This window comes from Poecilia reticulata, linkage group LG22 (genome assembly GCF_000633615.1).
Source record: "Poecilia reticulata strain Guanapo linkage group LG22, Guppy_female_1.0+MT, whole genome shotgun sequence".
Taxonomy (NCBI): domain Eukaryota; kingdom Metazoa; phylum Chordata; class Actinopteri; order Cyprinodontiformes; family Poeciliidae; genus Poecilia; species Poecilia reticulata.
Window position 1 is genome coordinate 15,362,681 of NC_024352.1, and position 18,875 is coordinate 15,381,555.

The 18,875-nt window shown below is 37.2% G+C and overlaps 2 protein-coding genes across 2 annotated transcripts in view; one reads left to right on the forward strand and one right to left on the reverse strand.

Annotated features, from left to right (window-relative positions):
• The window catches only part of babam2 (BRISC and BRCA1 A complex member 2), an 81,265-nt gene extending 68,155 nt beyond the window's left edge, over positions 1 to 13,110 (reverse strand). The window contains exons 1-4 of the mRNA XM_008399672.1: positions 13,002 to 13,110; positions 11,392 to 11,547; positions 10,869 to 10,945; positions 3,616 to 3,710 (exon numbers count right to left, since the gene is read on the reverse strand). Coding sequence (XP_008397894.1) covers positions 3,616 to 3,710; positions 10,869 to 10,945; positions 11,392 to 11,528 — 309 coding nt within the window. The 5' untranslated portion in view covers positions 11,529 to 11,547; positions 13,002 to 13,110. The remainder of the gene's footprint in view (positions 1 to 3,615; positions 3,711 to 10,868; positions 10,946 to 11,391; positions 11,548 to 13,001) is intronic.
• A 164-nt stretch (positions 13,111 to 13,274) lies between these two features.
• The window catches only part of rbks (ribokinase), a 35,358-nt gene continuing 29,757 nt past the window's right edge, over positions 13,275 to 18,875 (forward strand). The window contains exons 1-2 of the mRNA XM_008399674.2: positions 13,275 to 13,360; positions 16,498 to 16,559. Of these exons, the coding sequence (XP_008397896.1) occupies positions 16,501 to 16,559 (59 nt within the window). The 5' untranslated portion in view covers positions 13,275 to 13,360; positions 16,498 to 16,500. The remainder of the gene's footprint in view (positions 13,361 to 16,497; positions 16,560 to 18,875) is intronic.

The following is an 18,875-nucleotide window of genomic DNA, read 5'->3' on the forward strand; positions in this document are numbered from 1 at the left end:
TATTCAATTTTAAACAGCTTATTGCCTTTTCCGAGTGTCATGTGTTACATCCTGCCCCTCTCATGTAGCAACAACTCATTTCTCTGTCCAAACAGAAATATGGATAACAAACCTAGTCGAGTCCTGGTGACAGCAGGGAAAAACACAGGCCTAAACAGAGGAGCTAATGATACCCTTGGCTGGCTGTAAACAAGAGCAATGTTCTCGCTGAGACATCAAGAATTCCAGCAGCCAGTGACAGAGGACCTAAAATTAGCCTAATGTTTACCCCCGCTGGATGACAAAGGCCACAAACACACTCCCTGTGAGTCCTTCTTCATGTAGATTACTCTTCAGTCAATAGAAGACTGTATCTTTAAGTGTCGATGCTTTAATTTTGATATAAACCACAAAGATCTGGAGTGTGTCTGGTTTTAAAGTGAAACAGTCAGGGTTGGTGGTTAAAAAAAATTCCCAGTAGATAAGGAATTGCTTGGAATCCACAGGTTTTCATGCTGAAAAGGGGATGTCCTTACTGAAAATCTGCAGGAAGAAAAGAGGGGGAGGAGTGAGGGAGGATGATTTCAGGCAGAAAAAGCCAGGAGAAGAAAGATTATGAAAGCGTGAAGTGCAAAACACAGCGAGACTATAAGTGAGAAAATAAACAAGTGATGGGCTGCCAAGCACTGGCTCAGCAGAGGTACTTCCCCTTATGTGCACAGCTGGATTTATGAGACGGTGAGCAATTCTGCCCTAGTCTTCTCCCAGACTCTGACACAAGCAGGGGAATTTAGCTTCACCGAGTTTGTCTGCTGCAAAAATAGCTCCGGACAGCATGGCAGCAGCCTCCAAAGAAAACACAAGTCAAATTTCCTCTGAATACATACATAATTGTCTTCCTGCTAATATACTGGGTCTATAAAAGGTGAAACGTATTAACAGCTAAAGCTACATATCCCCCTTCTTTCTGAAGAAAAGCCAAACACTTATTAAAACAAACAAATTAAAGAAATTCTGTTTTAGTTGCAGTTAAAATTAAGTGAAAAGTTCAATAATAATGTGTAGAACCTACTGCCTCCTACAGAAACAACAGTGAAGACTCACTTCATCTGAACCTTTTGCAATCAGTGAATGTACCAAACATAAGCTGATGAAGATCCCAACACTCTTTTAGTGAAATTTGCTACTGAGTGAACAAGACTCAAAGTTGACCATGTTTAGTATAATGGACGTGCTTAAAAATAAGAAACCAGAGGAGTTGAAAGAAGGTTGTGGAAAGGTAAGAGTTTTTCTACAGAAGCATTCTAGAAGTTCATTGAGCCACAGAAGTTAGATGTCAGCAGGTAACAAGAAGCTGAACATATAACAACGTAACGGACTGGGAACTTAGCCAGCACTTTTGAAATCTCAGTTAAAATACAGATATGCTAACACTGCCAGGAATACAAAGGGACTGTTTCGAGTTTCACTCACTGTGCTAATCAGCTTAAATGCAAAGATAAGATGCAAAAAACAGAATGAATCATAACTCGTTTTGTGCATTTCGAAGCATTATTAAAATCCTGCATATCTGCAGAGCGTTGTAACAAAGATTGAGTTTTATCACACAAAGCATGATGTCGCCTGTTTTCCCAAACCAACAGATATATTTTTCCATCTCTAGAAACTCTTCTTAAAATCACAAGGTGCTTACATGTTTTCCAAGCATTATACTAGAACGAACCAAGCACTCCTTAAGATAGATATGATTGAGGGGCAAATTGCAGCCAACACTTCTATAAAACAGAAGCAATTTTATTCTCAATTCCAGCACTTCATGAACGGCCATAATTTTTCTCCAGTTATAAAGTACGGCAGCATTCACAAAACCGCTTGAATTTGGCTAGTCATTAAAATTTAAAAGCCATGCATACACACTGTCCATGCAAAATATATATTTGGCCAACTGATGGCTGCCATTGCTGGCCTCACACAGTGTAATATTGATTTTAGTTAGCAAGATGCTAAAGAGAGAGAGTCATGGGATTGAGGAAAATTAGGGTTGCTCATAGGATTTAATGGCAATAACACAATCCAATGTTTTCCTATCAAGCCCTAATCCAAGCTTAATCTTTACTTCACCAAGACGACCGCAACTTCTGCAAAAACATGATGATACATGCTCTCATTGTTGGCACTGTGAACCCTACAGCCATTCCTTATCTTATGATCAAAGCCAGGTATAAAAAAACAACAAAAAAGAACAACTAATTTTTGCCACTATGGAAGTCTCTCCAAAATTTTCGAGACCTGTTTTCAAGTATTACAATCCTATGTGCAATGTTGTGACATCTGATAGGCCTGTAAGATCATAGACCTTCTGTTACAATCATTCAGATTCAGATTTTACGGCTGATCTGAAGTTAAAATGCAGCAGCTTTTATAATTAAATGCAGGCATGTTTTCCAGTCTATGTTTGGGGGATAAAACCAGAGTGTTGTTTAATAGACACACTAAGAGTTATTTGGTAGATTCAAGCTGAACATTTTAACCCTGTAAACATGACTTGGATACAGCAGAATCAAACATCACAGTGGGAAAATATACAGACACTTAAATGGGATTTTATACAAACAATAAACCAACACAAAGGATTTGTAGACACAATTCCAAGTGGTAAAGTTAAAAGTTTCTTTTCAACCATGAATTAGCAACTTAGTATGCTTCCCAGACATATAAAACTTGTGATACTGGCAGTAAAAATATCTTTTGGGGTTTTAGGAAATCTTTCACAAACACACACCACCAAACACATTGCTTCAGCTAACATGTTGGTACCACTAAAAGCAACCCCAGTACGACCAGTGGTATGTGAACCATAATTTGTGAACCATGGATGTAAACCTTTCCATTGCCGCTTTGAATCTCCACCACAGTATCAAGTCTGTTGCAGCCTCTAACCAGCACTTGGAAGATTATCCTGTACTTAGCTCCATCTATCAATTCTGACCAACTTTTCAAGCTCCGATTTAAAAAAAAGCATTCCTGCAGCATGATTCTACCACCATCATGTGCCACAATGGATATGGTATTCAGGGTGATGTGATGCATTAGTTTCTCTCCAAACTTACCGTTTTGCAAGCAGCTCACCTATACCAAGATTAAATACAGAAGTGTGCTGTATGTAATAATTATGTGGTATTAAAAGCCAACTTTAATAAATATTGACACAGTCAGTCTCTCTGTTAATTCCTGCATGTGCACAAATTGCTCCAGGTGACATTTTCTGATTTAAAAAGCAAAAGGTTCTTGGAGACAAATTTCAATAGAAAACAGATAAGAAAAATAAAGATGACACAAATACCAAGAACTTCAAGTATGTTTCCAGGAAGGCGTCCATTAACATCAGCATTAAAAGTGATTAAGACGCAAATTAGTGTTGAACCTATATTAGTAATCTGTGCTCTCTTTCTAGCAACAAAGATTACAGTGAATCACAGCTTTGCAGAAAACAAACTCAAAGGAAGACCAGAAATCAAAACAATGTTTATTGCGCTAAAAAAGAAAGAGAGTTTATAGAAGTTGAAGGAAGCAAAAGCCAAATTGAGGAGCTAAAGGTGGATATTTTGTCAGCAAATATTTGAAGATTTTACTCACTGGTAGCTCAGAGGGTTCAGGTAGAAACTCTGCATCTTCACCAAAAATGAAATCTGGAGGTAACTCAGGATACTGAGCGTTGAAAATGATATCCCCTGAAACAGAGAAAATATTGAACAATAACTACTTTCTGTTGCATTTCATCTCCTTTAAGGATATTTTCAGTTAAAATAGTTACTCTATTTTTTTAGAGCAAGAATCTTATGAAACATGACACAGTGTTTGCAACATTCTGGCATTATTTGAACAATGTTTACTTTGCCCTAATCTTCGCAAAAATATTTATTTATTTATTTAGGTTAATTTTAGTTTTGAATTACGAGCTGATATTTATTCAAGTCATAAATAAAGAAGACATAATGCAAATAACTGGACTAATCGTTACTTTATTCAGCAAACCAGGTAACAGAGTCAGGCAAGAAAAGGAATGTGAGCGTCTGGGTTGATGACTGTGCAAACAGAGTCATGCAGTCTACAGGTGAGAAGGAGTAATTGTGGGTGTATGTGGGGGAGGGGAGATATTCTATGAGTGCCGCTCCTTAAAAGGTAAATAAAGGTTAAGCAAAACTGTAAACTGCAGAAAAACCCTTTTTTGTACCTTGGGGGAAAAAAAAGTCATCATAAAACATCTCTCTCTCTCTTAAAAACTTTGACAGGACTCTAAGGCCATTGTTTAATCTCCATGTAGGATAAAGGCAACAAAAAGTGAAGAGAAGTGAGGATGTCTGATCAGAGAGGGATTCCTGCAAGATCCGTCAACAAGGAAGGAAAACTATGAGCCATCTGAAATATGGCTTACTGTAGAAATGGTACGATGAGCAAATATGTGTCTGAGTTGATATAACATACAAGAAAAACGGTCATATCACGTTACCAAAAAAGTAAAAAGGAAACAATGAGTAAACAGCAAATCATCTAAAATTACATAAAAGAAACAGAGCAACATTTCAAGTGTTTATTTCTGTTAATTTTGATGACTTACAGTTAAAAAAAACTGAATTGTCTCACGAAATTGATATATCAGATCAATATGTTTTCTTCTTGTAAAAAAAGTGATTTCTGAAACAAACCTTTAATGTGGCCATTTAATAGTGAACATCAGACATGTCCAAGGCGCATTTTGAGGGCCTTTTACATCACTCGGAATGGTTTTCAGAACTTGGTTGCAACTTCTACATATATCAGGCTTGGGACAAGTGTTTATTAAATACAGCAAGCACTTTCAAAGAAAGAGTGACCCATATTCAGTCCACTGATTTCTGTTCATCAGCCACAATATTTCTACCCACCCCAAAAAATATATGGTCTTCTTTTAATAACGCATTTGTGAATAAACATTTTTAATTAATTTACAAGCGCCAATTCATAAACAATAAGACTTTTTTTTTTATTTGAGTAAAATATTGCATTTTGGTCCACATGACAAGAGGTGGACACTTGTGGTGAAGACTGCTCACTTGACAGCTGTCCAGCTGCTTCCTGCAAACAGGATTAGCCATGAGTGTTGGATCTATGCATGTTATAGGAAAGCTAAGTCCAAGAAAAAAGTGTGATAGAGAAAGGTGCACAAGCAACATAGTCTTGAAAGGATTGCGAAGCAAAGCCCACCCAAGAATTGGGTTACAATTCAGAGGGTGTGGACTACAGATGGAGTCGGGGCTTCAAGAACCAACAAACAGATTTATCCAAGACATGGGCAACTAATGTTGCATTCACTGTCTTAAGCCAATCCTGGTTGAAAACTTTAAAGAAGTTTGTCAGCAAACTAGCAAAACACAAATCTAAGAGAATATTCAGTGATGCAGCAGATCTAAAACAACAAAATAGTTGTTTGTTCCAAAGCCGTCCACTGATTTCTGTTCATTACCGGTCAGGATGAGGAGGTAAACAGGTCCAAGAGGGGAACCTAATTGTTTTGCAGGAAGACGTTCTGCTGCGTGGGCCTGCAGCTTCCCTCCAAGCTGCCCCTGACCATGGAGCTCTTCATCTCATGAACAACAGAACCCTAAGGCTTACAGAGGAATCTCATTATAGCTGATTGTGTTTGACCATGGACCACATTTCATGACTACTGGTGAGAGTTAGAATAAATATGAAACCTGAAGAAAAAAAATGGTTTAATTCTCTTTTGCAACGACAGACTGAGACTATGCACTTGTTATGCAGACCAACCACAATCTGCTCCACTGTGTCAACACACGAGAACAAGAGCTTGAGATGTTTGTACCCCCTCTGCTTGAGGCAGGTAATTCACTCAGATCAGAACATGGTAGAAATGTCAATAAGTTCAAGAGTCCCTTTACTTTTGCCAAGCTCCATAATAACTGATTCATCAGTGTACTCAATAAAAACCCAAAAATTACAACTGTTCTTGACAATGTGTTTCTGACAATGACGTCAACATGGATTAAGGTTAGACCACATCTTCTAATTATTCCCTTCTGAATGTCTGTTTTTTTTGGACTTCTACAATCAATCTGAACATCAATCTAACAATAAAACCACAGTCTGAAGACAGCTGCTGCTCTGGAAAGAAAACCACCACATAACCACGAGTGCACTCTCCTTGGGCTGGTTCGCAGTGTTCTAACATTATGTTACACAATTCTATTTACGTGCTGCAAGACGCTCCTCTTCTGCTTTTTTGTTCTTCCAGCAAACGCCTGATAAGCGTCAACATGTGGAAGCGTTTTTTTTTCCAGTGGGCAGAGTCAAACGAGGAAACAAGGGGATGTGTTTAAAATCTGTAACAAACTGCTGGCAGCCTTTGAGACAACTCCTGGCTCAGCTCCAGAGGGGAAATGGAGGTCTTTAAGTGCAAACTTTACAGGTTATAACTCAGGCCTTTATATGCTGCTTTGTTTAAACAGACTACAATGAAGATGCCTGAGTGAGAAGCACTTCTTTTTTTTTTTTTTCTGTCAGAGATTTAAACACACTTCGTTTTCGACCAAAGTAACAAACAATAGTGAAGATGCGTTCAACGGCAGAACGGAAAAGATGGCATTCTTGTCATTTTTTTAATTAAATTTAGTAATTTCTACAAGTCATGGGTTTGTATGAGATTCAATGTTATGGTGACCTTGAGCAAAGTGCAGCATTTCCACAAACAAAAACAACAACAAAAGAAATAAATAATAATAATAATAATCTAAGTGTTTTCCATTTGAAATAACATATCAAAAGTTGCTTAAAAAATGCTATTCTTATCCTAGCTTTCTTTAATGTGAATAAGTATTATACTGGCATGTTTACAGCTGGGTTGTCTTCCTCCCTAAACGCTGCCCAATGTCAGCATTTCTGTTAACTTTTTTTTATTCAAATCCTGTACACTAGCTGCTAAGCTAGAACCAAAATTTCATACATAGGTAAAAATAAAAAACATTGAAAAAACATTGAAAAAACATGCAAAATTATGAGACAAGACCTTTGATCTCACACAGACCCTGAGCAAAGAGTAACAGTGCTCTATAAATTTGAAACAAGCAGACAATGTCAAACAGATTAGAGATATAGTAACAAAGTTTTTCTTAGTATCATAATTTTCAGGGGGTTTTGCACTTCATGTACAGATTCCTCAAGCGTAGCCACAACTTCCTGCCACAGGTCGGAGTCATTTCAGTCTAGGCCACATTTTGTGAAATTTAAGCAAAACCTTGCACCTTCATTTCTGACACAAATTTCCTTTCTTCCTTTGCATATGGATCGACAATGAAACATTCCTGTCCTGAACCTATGCTATTCTCATGCTTCTGTTTTAATTCTGAAAGAAACGGAAAGGTGTAGGCATCTGTTTAGAGAGCTTATCTATATCAGATCAGCCACAAAACCCTGCCATACCGCTCTGACTCACAGTTCCGTTTTATAGTATGTAATGAATATACGGAGTATGTGAGGTAATGGGTTAGAGGTCCCATTAATATTGATGGTGTAAACATGCGTTGGTACAAGCTAAACTGAAACTTTATTCTGCGAAATGTTCTCATTCAAAAAGCAAAAGGCAAACAATGTTAGATGTGTGAGAACAAAGATCTGGCATCCTGTGAGTCATTATAATTTCCAGTGACAGCAGGTTGAAATTGATTTCATTTGACTTATTTTCTCCATGAGGCTTGCTCACAAAGGAAAGTCTCGGATATGGACACTTGATGGAGAAGTCAGCGACCCTTCCAGTAAAAGCAAAGAGGCACAAACAACTGGAAACTTACTGCTATTGTTTCATTCATTAAGATGCTAATTATTTGTTGAATTTTACTTGATTTTAGGAAGGATTTTATGCTGTTTAGTCTTCAATCTGCAGTTCTTTAAGCCGGCCAGCTGCGACATCCCATCAGACTAATCAAAACCAGTCTGACACAACCAAAATTATTGCAGTCATTACATCCTTTTTCTCAGGCAGCAGACCTGTTGCTTTACACAATAAATCAATTAACCTAAGCTCCAGTGGAAATCACCAGACAAGCGTTCAGATTTCAGAGTAAAAAGAGCTGACAAATCAAAGTAAAAAGTGGAATCAAAATGTGCCACGCTGCGCAATCAGCATGATTAGACTGCAAGCGATTACCCTTAAATTTATGTTGCTCTGCTGGTGTTTAATTTAGGAATATATAGCTACATGCCGTATAACAAAGAAGTCTGATTTGAAGCCCTTAAAGAGGCTCAGCTGACCCCAACTTCCTGCCACTTTGAGACTTGATACAGAAAAAAATGGCATGTCAGTATTTATATCCCTTTAATGTTTTCACATTGTGTCACATTACTACCATAAACTTCAGGGTTTCCCCCAGTGTATTATAAACCTGGCGGCCCGCCATGCTTTACTAGCCCCGCCGCCAGGCTAAGCGTTGCTTGTCTACGTTTTAAGGGGAAAAAAAAAATCGCTTTTGTTTTTGGTTTTTAAAGCCGGGCTACAAAGACGCGTCTCTTTTGCTCTTAGCATTTCACTAGCAGAGCAGATTTATTCCTAAATGATAGGTTTGTAATAGATAGGTTTATAGTTTATGCATTTAAACCCGACAGCGTGCAACCAATCACACAGCTGGCGCCTCTGCGCTTTGCCTCGCACGCTGCTGATGCTTTTCCTCAGCGGGATCGCGCGCGCCTCCTTTCACTCAAACTCTCAAACTGGACACACAGGCTGACCTGTAAGGATGTTTAACATCAACTTACTGTGAGGAATTACGATCTTATGGAGTACTCTAGGTAAGAGTTTAAAACCCGCCGCATTAACTTAGGTTGCACAGCTCTATGTGAACCACAGGAATAACTTGTAGCGAACTCAAAGGTGCGCGTTGTGGAGTGGTGAGAATGATTTATCTTTGTGAACGAACAATTATATGGGGCATTTACATCTCAACATGCTGCCCAGCGTGTGGCTCTCTGTGTCTGTCTTCCCTGTAAAATGTATGTCTGTGGCCGGAGCGTTTGTGGATAACGAGCAGCGCTAACCTCATCATGTAGGTTCAGCCCGGTGAGGAGCTTTCGCGCCCTCCGGTCTATAACGCATCACACTGATTTTATTTATTTATTTTTTTTTAGTATTATTTTTCCGGTTCCACTTTGCATCAAACCATTTCAAATGCGTTGTCTACTTAGAGTTAAGAGAAACTCGTCCCATAAACTCGACCAACTATTCTGGTTGGTCGAGTTTATGGGACGAGTTTCTCTTAACTCTAAGTAGACAACGCATTTGAAATGGTTATTAAAAACTCAAAAGACATGAAATGAAAGAGCTATTAAAGCCACATTAGCAGCATTGAATTAAATCTCCCATTTGTTGTCTCTGCGTAGTGCAACAGATTTAACTCATCATGCAGGGCCGGTCCAAGGCTGTTTGAGGCCTTGAGAATTTGACTGCTGCTAAAAACATCAGCACCTCCAACAGCTTCTGTGTTAGATTTAGTGAAATAAAGGAGAAGGGAGTAGTTTAATTGGCCATCCTAAAAAGCAATAATCGCAGTTTACTAATTTGTGTAAATTCAAAGATTAAACTCACAGCATGAGATTGTTGCTATGGTAACAAAACAATCTAACTATTAATATTGTTTTTTGAAGTTTTACAAAGTAAACTTGCCAGCTCCTTAAAATCTTAACTGGAGATCTTTTCCCATAACATATAATTACAAAGTAATACTTTTACATATCCTGTCAACTTAACATCTTTTAACACAAAAACACGGTGGACCACCGGTGGACAGGGCTTAGCAAGTTTAATGGGGGAAACCCTGAACTTGAACAGGTTTTTTTTAGATATATATTATATGTGATATACCAACATATAAAGACATGTAAAGTGGAACAAAAAAGACAAATGACTCTCTATTTTGTGTCATAGAAACATTCATGAAAAGTAGTGCAGATTTTTATTCAACCCTCTTCACTGTAGAACCCCAAAATAAAACCCAATGCAAATGAATGATTCCTTTTAGTAGCCAGATTAAAAATGTTAATCTAGTATCCCCTCCAGTATAACCAGCTTCCTTGTCCCTGCTGACAAAAATATATATATCCCCACACCATGATGCTGCCACCACCATGTAGCACAAATTGTTTGCATATTGGCCATACATTTTAATGTGGTCTTATCTGACCAGAGTTCCTGCTGTATATACAGGATCTCATTAGCATTTCGACTATTTTTTTTTCTTCATCCATGAAAGTAATATTGTAGCAGTGTCTAATTAAAAATTACCTTCCAACCTGAGCTATAGATGAGTACAGCTCCTCCAGAGTTTTCATGGTCCTCTCTGCTGCTCCGCTTATATATGCCCCCGTAGATGGCCATCTGATTTGTGTTTTAGGCTCCCAATGTCTTCTAACAAACCTCTGAGAGCATGGCTTTGTTCTTGTAGAGATTCATTTAAATTCAGCTTGAACTAATTAATAATATCTATTTAGTGATTATTATTTAAGTTGCTATCTTACAGGAGATTTTTATTTGTTAGACATCCTAATTAAGTTTAATTTTCCTTCCATTTTACAATTTTGAAACTACTATTTCTAGTAGCCTATCGTTCAAATCCTGACAAAAAAAAATTTCAGTTAGTTGAAATAATGTGAAATTTGGGTAATTTCATTGATTTATTTATCCAGATATGTAACAAAATACAGAGACAATAACGTTTGAAGCTAAACTCAAAGAAAGATAAGACCAGAAGGCTATGTTACAAAAAAAAATCTTTACAATTTATAAAGTGTTTTGGAAATCTAAGCTGAGACTAAAAATACCTAATTGAATAAAGTTGCCAACTTACATTTAAGGGTTTCTCCAGCATAGGGGATGTGAAGTTTGAAGCGATCACAGCATGGACCAGGAGTAAGAGATGTGCATCTGGATGTTAGAGTTAAATAAAACGACGTAGAAAAGTTAAGTGAAACACCACCACGGTACACACAAAAATCAAAACAATTCGCATTTACGAAAAATTATGAAAATGTGAAGGGAAAAACATTAAATGTTTCCATGTCTTAATATTTATCTTTCCTATATGTAACATTAAACTGGCAAACGTTATTGTTAATATCCTTAGTTTAAACTCTTATTTTATAAATGTAATAAATCACTTCTTTTCTGAATTTAAGCATAAAAAACTAAAGGTCACAATATCTAAAGTGAAAAAATAAGGAAAAAAAACTTCTGGTTTTCCAAATTCATGTCACATTCAAAATGCATTTCCCCTGTTAAGTCGAGGTTTTTATTTCTTGAAGAATTTAAGACAGAACTGTCGGATGCTGGATCTTAGATCCTAAAGCTGTGACTGACAGACTCAGTCTTACCCTGTTTTGAGGTCCGTGACCCGGAGGCAGTTAGTGGAGTCCAGCCCCACGCGGCCGTTCCTCACCACACTGCACAGCAAAGGCCGCAGCTCAGGTGAGATCCGGTGCAGTGCAACCTCAGGCGGCATGTTGTTCATTGTATCAATGATCAGGAGTCTGCAGAAAAAAAACGCAGCAATCATCGGTTAACCACCTGTACAGATGTACTTCAAAAAAGAGCCACAGAGCTTTTGAAATAATGAACAAAAATACATTTTATTGTGTTTTTTGTTTTCTATTTGACATTTTAAGAACTGAAATGAATTATAGTTGTCTGTTTTGAAGTTAACTTGAGAGATCTTTGAAACAATTTAAGTACAGTAATCCTTGTATATTTTTCCACAATTTGTCATCTTTCTACCAGAGGCAACAAGATGGTTTAATTCAGGGTTAGGTTATGAAACAATGTCTCAAGCTTTGGGTTTGGAAAATGCCATGACTGCAAACTGGGCAGTCATGGCAGTTTGACTGCCCACGCTCTTTCGAAAAGAACAATGGCAATAGAAGCATTATGCTATTAGTAAGCATTTCTTAAGCACAAAGCTGGTTATGAGAAAACCGATTGATTTAAATGTATGACAGTCCTGGAGAAAAGCTGCAGCACTCAACACTGATGTGAATGTTCAACCTCAATCAAAAGAAATCCAAGTGTTGTAAAGCTACAACACTTGCATTGAAAGTTTCAATGCAAAACGCTGTTTGTGGTGAAACATTGTGATAACCTTCAAGCAAAAGCACAAGGATAAATATCAGAGGTTAAAAGAACACCAGGAAAATATATTTTAACGAAAGATAATCAATCAATCAATTTTTATTCCAGACACAAAAAGGTCCATAGTAAAAAAAAGATAAAAAACAAACAAAATAAGAGAAAAATAAGAATAAACATTAAATATTCACTGAGTCACAAATAAATGATGACACCAATGACTCCACAATCTTGAAGAAAATATCACTGTACTAAAAACAGGATTTACTAAAATTGCAATTATATTATTGCATGACACAGATAATCTACACATGCATTTATACACAAGATTCCTGAGCACAGCTGCTCATGTGGGAACAGCATTAAGTACAAACATATGTCTAGCACTGCTCCATCTAGGCACTTTGAGTAGTAGCCTCATGCCATCATAATGTTTAACACTTGCGATTTTATCTGTCATTTGTTAAACAATAGAAATATGGGAAACTATAACCAAGTTATTAACATCTTCAGCTTTCTAATGAATTTAGATGTATTTTAATAAATTTAACGTCAAGTTTTTTGCATTTGGGACTCTTCCTCACCCCTGCTTTCAGTTTAAATTTGTACTTAAATTACTTAAATTATTTGTAAACATTTTCTTTACAAACATATTTAGCCTAACAGAAGAAAACACAATAACCCTCGTAGCTTTAGATTAGAATCAAAACATTTACAACTGTTTAGAATGAACATCTTTAGCTTACATGGCTAACCGCTTCACCTGGCTATATTAACATAAAACTAAGCGTTCAGCAAACTTTAAGTGCGCCTTGCTTTTCACTACCTATTTAAAAATATATAACAATGAGTGTTAAAGTACCTCAAAGAAACGAAGGTCTATATTTTGAGCGTTAACTCCAATGTCTACTTCATGCTTTGAAACTTTCCGGTATGCAATGTTTGGGTCCTGGTGATGGTCCAATGTTAGCTGTCTGTTGCTATGCCTGTCATAATAAGAATATTGTTTTGAAAATTAGAAACAAATATTTGCATATTATATATGATTGTGTTGTATGTTTCACTATAAAATAATATAAATGACAAAAAAAAAATAAAAACATTAATATTTGTGGATGCAATGACCAGAATTGAAACGGCAGTAGCTTCACCACACAGCTGTCATAGTGTACTTTGCCCGTCTTCAGACGTTCCCTCTACAGGAGCAAATTACAGCAGAAGGTAAATTTTAGATCGAATTTCGTTTAAAGAGTTGTAACCTGTACATTGTAGTTTATGTTAGAGGCCCTCTAATTAAGAAAAGTTGTCTAACCTTTCAGATTTTGGTGTAGTTCTTTTTAAAACGCTCCAAACATGCAGAGTTCAGTCACTGTCCAGTTACTTTAACCTGCACAGGCTTGTGGATTCTAAATATTTATACAGAACTTTTTATCACTACAACCTCTGGTTATTTCGTTCAAAAATACCGTAAACTCTATAATGTACAGCTAGACACATTCATATGCTCTTTTGTAGCTTTTAGTGCAAGACGGTTGTAAGATCAAATGCTTGAAGTCACATGCACGTGCCATGAGAGGGAGTCAGAAAATAGAATTTATTGTAACTGATGTCATCGCAATTAGGACTGTATGATAAATTACATAATTACTGTTATTACAATAAAGAACTACTTGGACAGCAATAAATATTAGTTAGTTGTGTACATCAATTGCTCTCATGCCATGTATGCAATTATTTGCTGCTGTTTTTAATGGGCATTAGGATTTTATGGGAAAGTCATTAAAAAGTGCATCGGCATAGAAGAAATTCTTATACATCACCTGAAAGCAGATCCAAGTTATTAAATAAAATTATTTCATTGGAAAGGAAATATAGCTCTTTCTACTGTTTGGATAACTTAGTCATTGTATGGGGTCCATGCTTGTAATAAATCAAAAATAAAGAAACAAACAAACACTAAAAAGCTATCTGTTTACAGTTATGTATTGGATTTATTCCTGATATTGTGTGTCACTGACCTCAATATTTAACAAAACGTTCATCTGTTCAGGATTCTTTTATGTTGACCTGTCCTAAACTGAAGCCTTTAATTTATTCTTCATTATTTGAAGTTTTTCATTGTCTTTGAACTTTTGCTAATTTGGAATCTATGACTCCCTGATTCATTGGGCTTCCAATTTCTCCTATCCACTCTTCAAAACAGGAAAGGCAAAAGAACATGTTATTGAAGTAAGGTAGATGTCACAGTTAGAAAATGACTGCTCACCTATTGCCTATATCTACATCATGAGTAATAAAAAGCTGAAAATAAAGAAAAACAATAATAATAAAGACCAAGTGAAAAAGTGCCAGACAAGGATGACCTGGCACCAAGCTTAAATTTGTCCTCCACATATAATAAACAGTATGGGAAGAAAGGTATATAAATTAATAAAACCTAACATTAAACCTCTCTTATGCAGAACTGCAACAAACAGTGGCATTGTATGCTCATCAAGTCTCCATAACAGTCATTAGATCCATCTAATGGCTAGATGCCACTTGCTTTCCAGAAAGCACTGCAACATTTTTTTTTTTGTTGTTGTTGTTCTACCATTACAAACATACATTTTGCGAGAAATGTAATTGTGAGCATTGGTCAAATGAGGCTAAAATGCAACTTTCAAGCATTTAAAACATTCAAGGTGAGCAGCTCTTGGCCACCTTTTTAACATAGCAGAGGATGTGTGATCATGCTATGTCTGCAATGCTTGTTAGAGTGCATGATTTAGAGAGATTGTGTAGAGGAATAGTCAAAGATCCTGCTCTCTTTATGCTACAAATCTAAAAGGTATCTTCCTAGCAAAAATTACATTCATGAAACATTAGCATTAGTACTAATAAGTATCTTGCATGAAGATGGTTTATTGTTAAAAAAAAACATTTACCATAATATTATTATTATTATTATTATTATTATTATTATTATTATTATTATTATTATTATTATTATTATTATTTTATATTAAACACTGAATAAATATGCTCCAATTCAAAGCTGTGTTGTGTAGCCAGATCTGGAACAAAGATTGCAAACAGGGGCCTAACTTGTGCCGTGAGAGCCCGACATGAGTCATACGTCTGCAGCCAGACCCGACTAGTGTCATGGCACGTGTTGTACAGACCAGGTGTGGCCCAAAGGTCAACAGTGGTTTCACTTGAAGCCAGATGAGGAATAGAGTTTTTGTGGATCAAACATTCTTTGCTGTCTGGGTTTACAACTTATCAAAACATATCCACATCCTAAATACTTATTTTGTTATGAATAAAAAATTATCTGAAATGTCAACCTGCAGCGTGGGTGGATATTTAGTCTTTGCTTTTTGATTATTTATATACCAGCTGGAACACGTGTGTAGGAAATTTTGACCTATACAGGCAAAATCAAAGCAACTTTTGAAATAATATTAAAAAAAATTGAGTACAGATGCTGGTGCACACAGTATTATCAGTTATGTCTGTGCATGGATATTATGGCTGATTCATGGCTGGGAAAGTCCGCCTTCACACTAGTGATTCAGGCTCAATCTGAAAGTATTCACCAAAAGAAAAACAAAAAAAGCTCCATGCAGCGCATTCGAGACTGGTTATCAGGCACATATTACTGGTGGGATTCCTTTAGAGGCACAGGGAGTTTCTCATTATACAGTCAGATTTTATCTTGCAAAGGATTTTAAGTGAAATTACTCAATTTGAGTAAGCATGAGAGAGTTGTGCAGAGTGCTATCATTCTTCATAAGGTCAGACTATATGGATCTCATCATAATCACGGTTTTCATTGAGGAGGTTCTAAGTTTACTTCCTGCGGAGAGAAGACAATGCGCTGTGAGATGTGGGAGACAGAATCGAGCCATCCTACAGCCAGCGGCCAAGCTTTCCAAGTCTCCCACTGCCTATAGGAAGAGATTTAAGGAGATTAACACGCCGGCATTAGCTCCAATACAAGCAGGGGATTGAATTAATTACAGACTTTGCTTGGGTTGTGGTGCATTCACGGGACATAGCATCAAAATGCCCCCCCTTCCTCCCCTCCAATACCTCCGGTAAGGCTGGGATATGTCCAACTCAGCTCTGTGATGAATGCTCTATTTTTACCTTCTTCCTTGTTTCAGTCAAGCTCATGCTAATGTGGGAGATAAATGGGGCGAGTTTTGTGGCCCCAGAGAAACTAGTTTACATATTTTGCCTGAGATGCTCCCACTGCATTTTAGTCTGATGGTGTCTTTAATGTTGCCCAAGCAATCAATAACCTCCAGTGTGATGAACATGTGATGAGATATTTGACATATAACTGAGGTAATGTTTCTTCTGTTCTTCAGATAATGAGCGACAAGACGTTTGATGTTGTTGTGGTCGGATCCTGCATGACTGACTTGGTCAGGTGAGTCCAATTACACACTTACTTTTCCGTTGCCTGATATCACTTTAAAAAGCATTATGTTTGATGACAAATCTCAAACATAGTATGAAATCTCAGGAAACTCAATAACTTCCTCTGGTTGGCCCAGGAGGAAACAGGCCAGATTCTATTTACCATATAAGGAAATGAATTTGAAAAATGTAATACTGAGGTCTCAGCATTTTCATCTGGATCCTGTGTGATGCTTCTCGGTTTGTGAATAAAATCTGACTATGCAATTTATCATCATGTTTGGGATTCTTTTATACCAGTGAAGTTATGAAGAAATCCTCACATGTGATGTTATATCAACAGCAGGATTTCAAACAGAAAAATAAAATCAAAAATCCAGGTGTATAGGAACTTTTAATGAGCAGTCCATGACTGACTGTTCTGCTGAGGTGTAAAAATTACATGGCACAAATGAATAATATTAGTGTTTTATTTGCAATCAGATTTCAAGTGTGTGCTGTGGACTTCTGCGTTGTGTGATTATTAATTATACAAATAATAATATAGACCCAGTTATACGTGCATTATTGAAAGACTTTTTGCTCTAAATGTGTTGTCACTTTGTTGAGGGCTTCCTCTTTAGCACATTTTGGTATACCTCTGCCTTATTCCAAATTTTATCAAAGTAATTTCCTAACTAAAAATTATACTCACACTCAATATGACAGTGTCAAAAACATTTTTGAGTCCTTTACAAATTTTATTAAAAATGGGAAATCAATGAATCACATTTATATAAGTATCCATAACATTTGCTTAATACTTTGTTGGTCCACCATTGGCAGCAATTACAGCCTCACGTCTTTTTAATATGATGCCACAACCTTAACTTACCTATCTTTAGGCAGTTTGGCTCGTTCTTTGCAGTTCTTCTCAATCTCCACCTGGTTGGATGGGAGACGTCTGATGAGTCAGATCAACTCTGGACTCTAGCTTGGCCATTGCAGAACATTCACAGAGTGGTTCTGGCCATGTGCCCTGGGTTGTGGTGAGCAGGACAATGACCCAGACTAAGGTCAAGAACGCTCTGGACTTGTCTGACAGTTCCTGCTACTGCACAACATCCCCATAGCTTGATCCTGCCACCACCAGCAGTACCTGATTTCCTCCAAACTGGAGTACTGGTGACAATACTCTCTGGTGACAATACTCTCTGGTATTGTCACCAGAGAGTTCAGTCTTTGTTTCATCAGACCAGAGAATTTTGTTCTCATGAGCTGCCTTATTAGAAGCAGCTTTCATCTGGCCAATTCTACTATAAAGGCGTGGTTAGTAGATTGTTGCAGAGATGGTTATGCTTCTGGAAGTTTCCCCTCTCCCCATAGAGGAATGCTGGATCTATGACCATTGGGTCTTTGGTCATCTCTCCAACTAAGGTTCTTATCCTCAAATCATTCAGTTTAGATCGCCGACCAGCTCCTGGATGAGTCCTAGTGGTTCCAAACTTCTCACATTAATGACTGATGGAGGCCAGTGTACTCAGTGGAACTTCCAAAGCAGCAGAAATATTTCAGTATCCTTCCCCAGAATTGTGCCTCAAGACAATTCTGCTTTGGAGGTCTCCAAACCAGACCTGGACTGTTACTGGGATGTAGATGATATGTCCTCTGGTTTGTGTCCCAGTAAAATGGGCCTGTTATTGCTTGCAAAGTTAGCCGGAGACAAAATTTTCAAGCAATTAATGGTGCGGATGTTGCTGGTTGAAATCTCCCTGTAGCATTAGTTCTGGATTGCAAATGTGTTCTTTGAAAGAAGGAATCCGAAGCTATAAGTTTTCCACCAGCATTGGGAACGGAAATAGAGGTGCAGATCTCTAATTTTTATTAACACTCACCACAACCCCCTTTTTCCCTACAGGGATTATATTTGGAAATGCGCGCCTGTGGAAAATATGGCACGAAGACCAAAAGGGGTTTTCCATCACAGTTTTTTAAAGTGGACTCCGTCGCAGAAATAGAGGAAGTGGTCTAAAGTTAGACCGAGTTGATGTTTTTCAGTGTTTTTCCTAAAGATGTTACAGAAAACATGAGCAGCTTGACAGTGTATGTGTGACAATCTTTAGAGCAAACTTACTCAAAATCTTAAAAAGTTTTTTTTTTCTAAATTTCCATCTCTCCCCCATTTAAAGCAAATTCACTGATCTAAGATGATGTGGATATTAACTGTAAATCAGCTTGCAAAGATTTAAAGAGTGCAGATAGTCTTGTATAACTGCTGCTATTGAAAATGTCAGCGTTGCATCATCCTGATATGTGGTGAGATTTGTTGAGCCAAGTCGGATCCATT